The sequence below is a fragment of the Phoenix dactylifera genome, unplaced genomic scaffold (assembly GCF_009389715.1).
Source record: "Phoenix dactylifera cultivar Barhee BC4 unplaced genomic scaffold, palm_55x_up_171113_PBpolish2nd_filt_p 001503F, whole genome shotgun sequence".
Taxonomy (NCBI): Eukaryota; Viridiplantae; Streptophyta; class Magnoliopsida; order Arecales; family Arecaceae; genus Phoenix; species Phoenix dactylifera.
The window spans coordinates 12,422-23,335 of record NW_024068813.1 but is presented as its reverse complement, the minus strand read 5'-3'; the positions used below and the strand labels follow the sequence as shown (position 1 = coordinate 23,335).

Genomic DNA, 10,914 nt, shown 5'->3' with positions numbered 1-10,914 from the left:
ACAAATTACGAGAATAGATTGCTCATAGACCAATCCAAATCCTGGAGAGGGCGGGATTGAACCTGTCACCAGTATTCAATATTCAGCAACTTCACTAACTCAACCAGTTGGCACCCTTAGCAGCAGACAGAGCAATTTGTTTCATGGTTTTGAGACATTGGATGAAGATGGCCGTATAATTTTTAGCTTTTGCTTACCTAGTGGAAAAATAAGAATAAGAAGAGGGAGGAAAAGGAAAAAGGAAAAGACAGTCAACAGGTGGTTATAAGAACAGGATGGTGAAGATGGCCTGTGCATGCAGCATCATCTCCATGCAGCGGTATCAGTGGTTGGTGCAGCGGCTGCAGGCATTGCAATTGCAGACAATGCCACCATTGCAACATCTGCTTCCACGAAGAATGACAGCATGTTTTCATTGAGGAAAGAAAGCAACTTAACCTTGTATTGGCATGACATTGAGGAAAGAAAGCAACTAACCTTGCATCAGCCTTCGTGCCGAGACTTATCAGAAGGTGGAAAGCAAAGGCATTGGGCTGAGGATAGTGGAATGACAGGAGTTGGGATTCTAGGAGCTGAAAGAGTACAAGATGCACATGCAGGAGTGTCCCGCCATACCATCCTCAGCAATGAGATCGAAGCTCAGAAGCAGCGGCTCACCTGCCAAAGACTTTCACAAGGATGTCGGCAGTGAATCTGGGAATTGGGTTCATCTCCTGTACAAAAGAAAGGTAAGAAGAAGACATCATCAATAAAAAGAGAAAAGGATCCCCTCGATTGTACTTTTTTTTTTCTTCATGCCCCTTCAATCTTGTTGGGCGTTCAGGTTGGAAATATCTGGATCCATGTACATATAAAACACTACTTTTTACAGCTTTTCACTTCTGTATATAGGAATCATGACAGAGCCAGTGGCACACTGGCATGAGGACCCACTTTGTTGAAAGAGAACAGCAATGAGAGCTTTTCATAACTTGAGATAGAGGGATATGATTGCAAAATTTTGTATAAATATTTGCCAACATATAGCTTTACCAATTCAACAGCAATCTTGCACATGCAAAAACAGGAGCATTTAGGGCACAGTAAAGGCCACTTTGAAACAACTTGCATTTCAAAAGCTGAGAAGCAGTTCAACTATCAGAATTGCTCCTCGATGAGTAATTACAATATATCAGCGAAAAAGTAGTGCAAGCATCTAAAGTTATGTAAGAGCCAGATAACAAGACGATCAAGTATGTTTTCAGGAGCATCTTGGGCCTTGACAGTAGAAAGTGACTGAGAGGACCCATGGTGAGGCTGATCACTCAACAGCAGCAGAGAAAGTAAGCAAGGAGATGAAGAGATTGATGACATCAAGATACAAGGAGATGGCAGCGCAAATGTATTGATCATAGGTGTGGCGCTTGATTAGGTTGTCAGTGTCGTAAACAATGAAGGCAGAGAAGACAACCGATGCCACACACCCATAGATTGCCCTTGCGATCTTTGTCAGTGGAAAGCAAAGCTGCTGGCCATCAACAGTAACATAGGTTAGGTTCAAGAGAGTGGCTTACATGTGAGAAGGGAGAGGAAAAACATGGTTAACAGTCTAATTACCTGGATGATGAGAAACACCAGCAGAACCAGAAGGCAGGAAAACAAGAAAGGATAAAGAAAGGCAAAATCATGACCTTTGCGGACAGCCCAGAATGTGTAGATGGTGAGAGCAACAAGGATCGTGGCTGTCAGAATTACAGCTTGCAAAAGAGCTCTACCTGTAAACAATTTTAGGACTTGGTAACAAAACTGGTTGTTAATAGATCCTTTGACAAGTCACTACTTCAGGTTATGAAGCAACATTTGACAGTTTAAAGATATCATGCTAAGAACGACAAAGCACCAAAAGGAGATAGAACTACATATAAACAAGATTTATCCATCTATTAAGCATCTTTTATTCATTTCCCTAATCATGTTGTGTCCAATGTTTGACAGATAGGAAGAGCCTACAACATTGTACTAAAGACAAATACAATGATTAAAAAAATCCATAGTTTTATCCATTTCCATCAGGGTTCCACTTTGAGAATCTAAGCTCCGTCCATTTGAAGTTGCATTCTGAGACTTGTCCTTATTTTCAAATTTCAACCAAGAGTATGTCAAAAGCATGCAGCCCTACTTAACGTTCAACAAAAAAGAATAGGCAAACAGGACCAGCTGATATATGACCTTCTGGATTATTGTCAATCTAGTTGTAAAAATTCTAATTTAGTCTGTATGGTGTAATTTTAAGCTATTCTCACAAGTGGATCCCATCGGAACGAGCATTAACCCTGACTCCAGAACTCATAGATGATAGGATACATTCTGCTATGTCTGGCTAGACTCAGTCACAAGAGAGAGCTGATGCAAGCATGCATACTTAGATAATGTTTCGAAATATACCAGCCTTAATAAATGGATCAATTATAGAGCTTCTGATGCCCATTCTCTTATATGACCAGAATGCTCAAGCATCTCTTTGGTCACATAACTTTCTTGTAGTAAGCATGCATACAGTCCCCCAAAAGCAAGATGGACTGATATGCTGTGGGCCCTCTACAAAGGAATAACTTTCTTCTAGCCAGACCCCTTTCTTTCCTCCCTTATCCCTGCATTGTTTGATGCATTCAGAACCTGAATGTTCCTCTTATATCAGACATGTGAATCAAGTACAAAAGTTCTAGGATATCAACTAGAAGGGCCAACTTGAGGGTATGGAAAAATCATCTAACGCTTAGTTAATTTGTCGACTATTTCATAAGGCCAACAAAAATGAAAGTCTGAACTTTATACAATAAGATAACATACTTCTATAATTATTTTTCTCATCCTCTTTCTCTCCACAACATCACTTTGGCTGAAAAATCCAAGATCTCCTAAATATTTCATAACTGTAATTTAAAAATTTAAATTTGCAAAACAAACAAAACAAAGAGCTGTAATCTGGAAATCTAGAGATACAAAGGAGGATAAAGTGTTTTAACACACATGATCTTTTTGACATCAACAAATATTCTATGCCTCTCTATGCCAACAACCTGGAGATGTGTTGGATTTCTGGTAGGAAAGTATCAGTAATGGAGCCAAAACCCAGCTAAATAGAGCATAAATGGATGGATATTGAATTAGAAAGTTAAGGCTCACACTGCTTCAATATTCTGATGATGACTCACCTATATGGGTTCAATTAGGCCAATGACTCTGATGCATGTAAGGCCAATTAAGCCAGGTCAAAAAGTATAAACTACAAGGATGGGTCTGTGGAATCTATGTCAGCACAAATGGGTGAAATAAACAACTATTTCATGATCACCACCTTAGCTAAGGCAGGCCCTTGGTCTCCCAGCTTACATAACAACAGCCTGGTGGGACTTGCATGCAGCCTGACCACCTTGTCTGCACCTAAAACACCTGCAAAGACTTAGGCAACCTATATTAGTTGGTTCTTGGCTTTTGGGATAGGCCAGGATATTAGGTGACGTGAGTGTAGTGTGTAACCCTCTCACTGGTGCCCTTACATCTTATCTTAATTACAGGTTTCCATGATCTTGGTTAATTCTTTTTTTACAAATTTATATTGATTATTTATCATCTTACAGGGTTGCTTTGTCAAAGCTTGTTTCTTTTTCTATTTCATGCGGTCTATCAAAACTTTCATATATTTGTCCAGCAAAATGCCATATTACGTGAAAATTGATAGTAGGATAAATGAAAAAATGTTTCAACCATTGAATATTTTTCCCTTAATTCCTGATTTATAATCTCCTAGTTATTCATATATATTTCTCAATTTTAACTGTTTCTTCTTTTTTAATGCTATCTATCAGGGAACCAGCCAAGGTGTTTGTTAAGTTTAGGCAGCATGCAATCCCGTGTCTCTAACTAGGCATTTGTCTCCACTTTCTTGCCCTAACTACAAGTGTGAAAACTTTTGCTCCTCCTCTTAGTAAGCTGTGTTTAGATTTAATTTATTTCTTATTGTAAAATCAAGCTTAGTAATCATATGGTCCATTAGCTGCAATTACACATACAATTTTTTTTTTTGTGCTATTCATTTATTGTGAAGTATTTAACCATTTGCTGAATGATGAAGTCAGTTTCCAAAACGAAGTTAACCAACCTTTTGTCTGTTAATGTGATTCAACCTGACAAAATACATTTAGATGTAATTTTCAGCTTTATCAATTACTTTTTTCCATCAAATAAGCTTTACTGCAGGATAAGCAGAGCTAGACCTTATTTGCAGGATATTTTTTGAAACATTAAAAAGGTTATAGCAAAGTTTTTAGATAATTGAAGTAACTCGCGAAAACCTAAATCTTTGCAGTTTGTTAAATTTTCAGAAAGAGATTTGGTGTCTTTACAGGTCTCCTGTTCAAGGTTAAGACTAAAAAGTATCCTCGGTTATGTTAATGCCAGAAAAGTGATAGAATCATCAGGATTTTGTTCTGGGATAGTCGTTCATTCCTTATTTATATATGTCTTTTAAGGTTAAGTAATTTAAAAATCTATCCTCGTCATGTTTTCTTCCTAGATTTCACATTCTCCCTCCTTTTCTTCTCTCAGCTTGTTCATCTCCACTCTCTTCATCTACCATCTCCATCTTTGCCTTCGTTCTTCCCCAAGTATAGCTCAAGGACTTTTAGTCAACTTAAGACTTGGTTAAACTGACCCACCAACATAACATTATGAGGACATTTCAAGTTTCAACTCAAAGAAATCTTGATCAGGTTTCAAGTTGTCACAAGTGACTTCACAGGTTTTGTGATCTAGAAAATATCATGACAGCATTTATACATAAAATTCATGCATCATAGATATCAAATCAAGTCAATCTTTCAAGTTGTTTGAACTATCTCGGTGATTTCGAATTTGTGGTTTCATGTAGCAACCTACTAAGCTAATAGCAAAAATTCATTCACTTCATTAAGCATATAGACTGATAAGTATAAAACACAGAATTCCCCTTAAGCTATGAAAATTTTCTTCTAATAGTAGCTAGTATACAGCTATAGAGCATTTTCATGCATTTTTTCTCTTCTTTGTTCCATATCTCCTCCTTTCCTAGCTTACTCAAATCTCTTCTCACACCACCTCCCCATCCCTACCACTGCGAATTATCAATACACTTGCATTACAACCTGATGAGGCAAGGAATTGTTTCACAAAACTGCAGTTCCCAGCATCAGTCTTGCTGTACCAAATGAGCATGCAAATTTGTTTCATTGGTTTATTTTATGATGAATGTTTCAGTTCTAATTCCTTGTATGATTTGCATATAGCTGTTACATCACTATATAATTTTAATGGGTTCTTTCACACTACAAGCCAGAATAAAACAATTAGAGTCCATGATGAGCTTGAACTAGTAACCTAATATTGCATGGGTTCTTTGGGGATACAAATTTCATCTCTAATTCCTTGTATGATGTGCATGTTATCTTCATATGATAGCAAAATTTAGTGCATTCGTTCATACTACAAAGCAGAATAAAATTTAAAGCTCATGATGACCTTGAATTGATAACCCATAGAATAGCAAGACTACAACTAAGCATATGTACACTTCAAAACATTCTAGAATAATATAAAACTACATAATCAGTAAATTAACTAGATGTGTTAATAAGTAATTCAAATATAAAAATCCTTGCAACATATACTGAAGATTTATTAAATCTTTAACACACAACAGAATACCTACTTATACATTTTTTTTATACAAATTAATTGCTCGATTAATGTATGCATGAATCTTGAGACAGAATAACCTAAATCCAGCAATGTTAACTTCCCTAATCAATTTCATTGTTTGGAATGCTTAAAATTAGTAGACAATGCTGTTTTCTTGGTCCTTTTTCCACTCTTAAACTCTTAAACTTATTTCATATATACCCACCAGATACTGTACCTAAACAGTAGTCAAATTATGATACATATAATTCTTATTTTAGTCGCATTTTGATATAGCATCCACATATAAATATTGTTATTTTTTTTGCTACCGAGAATAACCTTGTTCTTTCTCATGATCCTGCATTCCTACAAGAATATGCTAAATGAGTCCGAAGACATAAAACTTTTATTCTTTAGAGGCTTTGGTAGATCGAGTCAATATCTTAAGTTAGTAGTCAGCCTTCGCATTTTGATAACACTTCTCTACAGCCAACTCAGATAGTGAAAGATCTTTCATTCACCTAATGCTTAGAAAAATAGTATATGTAATTTAACTTTCATTTTTGTAAAGCTACCACTCATAAAAAGGTCAACCAGCTCAATTTATAATATCAACTAAGTCGCACTCCAATTTCTTTCTCTCCATGAAGCAAAACTATGTTTTTGTGTTGCAAGCTTTCTTTCATTTCATACAGCTGCTTGAAGCTTGATCTTGATGGGGCATGAGCAGATATCACAACTATCTAAACATAGGAATTTAACTGCAGACATGGCATATCTTCCTCTTCTCAACATTGCACGCATGTGCAATTTATCTATCCATTCATCTCAGAGTTAGTCATAGTTAACCCATCAGAAACTCAGATTTCTGCCTTGTTGAACAATGAGTGATTAAGCTTTAAATGAAGCCTGTCAAAATTCAGAACCATTCAGTCCATGGCTTATGGTTGATGTATCTTTTTCCATCACCTTTAAGTCCGCAACCAGCCATTGTTCATGCTTCTACCCAAAGCTCAGTACCATTATGACACTAAAAGCGGGTCTTTCTTGTCCAACACATATGGAAAACTATCACTGCTTGAAAACCAATATCACAGCAAGGATTTCTTCTTTTTTTTTTGTTTGTTTGTTTCTTTTCTTTTATTTTCTTGTATTGGGTTCCATCAGCAACACAAAAGATAACAAGAATATAGGGTTCTTTCCTTACCACCTAAGGTTGCAGACACCACCCCGATTGACAAGCTGGTACAGAGCGTGAACAGCGCGAGCCAAAACAGGTTCACCGGATGGCGCTCTCGGTAGTGCAACATCGGCCACAGCACTGTTCCATTGCCCGCAACACCCCACCCCCCACCCCCAACAAAAAAATAAAAGAAAAGAACAAAACAAATCAGTACCTTAGACAAAATCCAAAAAAAAAAAATTCCGGGTTTTCTCCAGCATTAAGCAGCATTACCGATGAGCGGCGAGAGGAGAAGCCCGAAATAGGCCGCCCACGAGGCCGGCGTGTGGGAGAGCACGAAGTCCGGGATCGGCCGGATAAAGGTCATCGCGGCGGCGACGCCGGCGGTGAAGAGGAACTGGGCGGTGAGGATCGAGTACACCTTCCGGATGAAGGCCCATCGGAGCCGGGGGTCCTCCGTCATCTTGGGGTACAACGCTCCACCACCGGTGCCGGCGGCGCCGGATTCGATGTCCCCTCCCTTCTTCTGGGTCTCCAGCTCCTGGGGCTTCGACATCTCCGCCATCGTAAGGGTTCAGCGAGGGCAAATTAGGGTCTTTGGAGGACTTCTTCGAAGGAGAAGACTGGGTTTTGGGATGGAAGGGTTGGGATTTTATAGCGGAGGTGGAGACGCGGAGATGCCGAGTGTGGAAACCAGGAAGGGGTTTTTTTTTTGAGAAGGGAGGGGGAAAGAACCGGGAAGAGAGAAGGAATGAGGAGACGTAAATAAGAGGAAATGGCGGACACGCGGGGGAGTATCCGCTAGCATGGCTCGGACGTATACTTCTTTTTTAAAGGAAGCCGCGGCATTGCCAAAACAAAAACGTAAAAAAAAAATAAAGAAATAAAAGATCACATCAGATCCTAGCCGTCCATCATATGGACTGCCTACTGCGAGAAACCAATATAGGCCGGAGATGGAGATGGATAGATCTCTTTATCTATCATCGAATTATAACCCAATGTTAAAACAACAAATTTAAGAAAACCAAATAAGAACTTGTGTTGGATTGGCACAGCATAAAAATAGACTATTTTTGGCATTGAAAAAGCGCCGTAGGTTATTGCAATAGGCGCAGATTGGAAAGGATAACTTCTTGAGCAAGTCAGAAGAAGAGTACAAAAATGTGCTCGCGTGAACATATCACGACCTTACAAAAAGACATATCCCTCTTTTTTTTTTCTTTTATTTGCAAGCAAAAATTAAATGCGGAACGTCAAGTGCCAAGCCTTTGAACAAAGACCTAGATAAATGAACCCAAATTATACTGAGTTTAAAGAAGAAAAAAAAAAAAAAAAGAAGATTCAACGAATGTTTGATACCAATATTATATTCAGAGTTAACACGGTAAAATTGTTAAAACTACTGCTTGTAAGTTGTGAACATATTTTGGAAATTTATTTTTATTTAAAAATTTGTAAAATTTTTGAGTTGTAAAACTTTTGATAATGATTGGAACCAAGCCGTGTTGAAAATGATCCTTGGACATGCACTAAGCTTGCTAGAATTGATTTTTGAGTATATGAACTATGCTACAAGCTATTTTTGCTGGTTTTGAGTTGTAGTTGGCTTAACTTGAAATGTACGAGAAACCACCATATTATTAAAATATTATATTATGCTAGCAAGTCAATTTTTTGATGGATGTGTGTGTAATGTATGCATGCTAGGCCAAGGCAAGAATGAGTATCTCAAAATTAAACCGATTAAGATTTGAGATCATGTCCAAGATTAATCCACACAATACTTTAATACCCAAATTACTTTCAAGTTAAACATGTTAGCCAGACTCATGAATTTACAAATAACGAGTGTTTGGTTAGTTGATCAACTATATTTCTTTCTTTTTTTTCTTTTTTATGAGGATTGATCATCTCTATTTTTAAAAAAAAAATATTTGTGTTTTTAATACTATAGATAAATTTGTGAATTAAATTTTGTATCCAAACCTGATATGAAAAGGATTTTATTTTGATTTAGACCTAATAGGATTTTATTTTTTTTTTAGACCTAATACACCTCAAAACCGACCTCTTCCAATAAAGCGAACCGACTAATGAAAGTTCGCAACCTAGCCACAGGCTGACCATTCAAAGCTTACCATATGGCTGGCCCAAAAAGCATACGAAAAATTCTCTATATTTTAAACTTTTTCCATAGTTGGTGACAACTCTGTTGTGATCATTAACTGTTTCCTTACAAATGGGATACTCGAGCAAATCTTGTGAGCAAAAAATGTAGGCGAGACTCAAAGGCGAAATATGCGATTTGTTGCCTTTTCAACCAACATATAGCTCCAAACTACTCAACGATAGGCTCTGATCTTTACCTATATATTACATTTTTGGAGGCTTTCCAGATAAGTTCTCTTTCAACTCTCTTGCATTACCTCTCTGCCCTTCTCAAGACTCCTCTTATTTATTAAGAGTTGTATTTGACTTAGGCATCAGAGATCCCTTGATGGACACACTCCGGTAGGTGGACCTCTTTATTTTTTTCTATTTCAGGTCGGATCCAACATCAGAGTGTCACCTAAAACCATTCTTCCACCGTCCAACGTCGACTTATGGGTGCTCGACATCGAGATCACCGCCGATTGAGCGTAGTGACATGCAGCGATCCCATTCGATCTCTTTGATCCAGACTATTTACTCTAAAACATTGATTTTGATGATGCAAAATATTGGAATCAAAAGTTACTAATCTATTGCTTTGAGTTTAATCGATTAATTTCAGAAAGCAAAGAGAAAAGCCTTCAGTTACTCTTAGAAGAAAATCTTTTATCTGAAGCTCCACATCAAGAAACTAAACTTCAAGAAGACCATGAAAACATTCCTTGAAAGCTCACATACAAGCACAAAAAAATTTATCCTGAGCTTTCTCAAGAGTCGACCCCAAGCTTGCAATGAGTTGCCTCCGGCATACTGTCGTTGACTGATACGCCTTTATGAGCCGACTCCAGCAAATTACAAGTCGACCCTAAAACAGTCTCAGAGGATAGTTAGAAAGCCAAAAAATTATCGCATTTATGAGTCGATCCATGAAGAATACGAGCTGACTCCAACTTAGCAAAAGTCGACCTTAGACAATAGCGAGTCGACCCCTAAATGGCCACGAAGAAAAAATAGAAAGCTAAAAAAATTATCGTATTGGCGAGTCAACCCATGGAATTTATGAGCCAACTCCAGTCAAACTAAAGTCGACCCCAAAAATAGATGAGTCGACCTTAGAATGGCCATAATAACAAGAAACTAAAGTAGACCCAAGGACTATCCTATAATTGAAATTAAATGGGTTTACAGAAACAAATTAAATGAAGATGGAATCCTAATAAGAAACAAAGCCTAATTCGTTACTAAAGGATATAACCAAGAGTATTGATTTAATGAAACTTTTGCACTTATAACAAAACTAGAAACTCTCAGTTTATTACTTCCATTTGCTTGCTACATAAATTTTAAATTATTTCAAATGAATATTAAAAGTGCCTTTCTGAATGGTTTTATTGTTGAAAAAGTTTATGGAACAACCGCCTGGTTTTGAAAATTATAAATTTCTAAATTATGTATTTAAATTAATAAGGCTTTGTATGGTTTAAAGTAAGCTCTTAGAGCTCGATATGAAAGAGTAAATAATTTTTTTAAGAAAATAATTTTTTGAGAGAAAATATGGAAAAACTTTATTTATAAAAAATAATGACACATTAATTGTACAAATTTATGTTTATGTATTATATTTGGTGCAACTAATAAAATTTACATCAAAATTTTGCTAAGTTCGTATAGAAAGAATTTGAGATGAGCATAATGGGTGAACTTACATTCTTTTTCGATCTCTAAATCAAGTAAATAAGAGATGGGATCTTCATTAGCCAAAGAAAGTGCAAAAAAATTTTAAAAAAATTTCGCATGGAGATTGCAAAGTATATTAGTACCCCCTATGAACCCTCTTGTAAATTAGATAAAGATGAGCATAGGAAAAACATGGATTTAAA

At 36.9% G+C, this 10,914-nt stretch overlaps 1 protein-coding gene across 4 annotated transcripts; it reads right to left on the bottom strand.

Moving 5' to 3' along the window:
- Nucleotides 1-1,071: 1,071 nt before the first annotated feature.
- On the bottom strand, nucleotides 1,072-8,038 carry LOC120108703 (protein LIFEGUARD 2-like). 4 transcript variants are annotated; one of them, XM_039122388.1, is made up of 4 exons: nucleotides 7,154-8,024; nucleotides 6,908-7,018; nucleotides 1,597-1,754; nucleotides 1,072-1,504 (listed from the first exon to the last, which is right to left on the bottom strand). In XM_039122388.1, exons 1-4 carry the CDS (start codon nucleotides 7,443-7,445, stop codon nucleotides 1,301-1,303), a joined length of 765 nt encoding a protein of 254 aa, XP_038978316.1. In that variant the 5' UTR covers nucleotides 7,446-8,024; the 3' UTR covers nucleotides 1,072-1,300. The 4 variants fall into 4 exon arrangements, with proteins under 4 accessions (XP_038978316.1, XP_038978314.1, XP_038978315.1 ...); XM_039122386.1 differs by having other exon boundaries at nucleotides 6,905-7,018; nucleotides 7,154-8,016; XM_039122387.1 differs by having other exon boundaries at nucleotides 1,098-1,507; nucleotides 7,154-8,038.
- Between the last annotated feature and the right edge of the window lie 2,876 nt (nucleotides 8,039-10,914).

What these genes read in the sequence shown, in the direction of transcription:
- LOC120108703 (XM_039122385.1), bottom strand. Translation starts at nt 7,445, where the DNA reads ATGGCGGAGATGTCGAAGCCCCAGGAGCTGGAGACCCAGAAGAAGGGA. An exon ending in GGTGTCTGCAACCTTAGGTG is followed by an intron (nt 1,755 to 6,904) that starts GTAAGGAAAGAA and finishes AATTGTTTACAG; the next exon opens with GTAGAGCTCTTTTGCAAGCT. An exon ending in TGGTGTTTCTCATCATCCAG is followed by an intron (nt 1,508 to 1,596) that starts GTAATTAGACTG and finishes GTTGATGGCCAG; the next exon opens with CAGCTTTGCTTTCCACTGAC.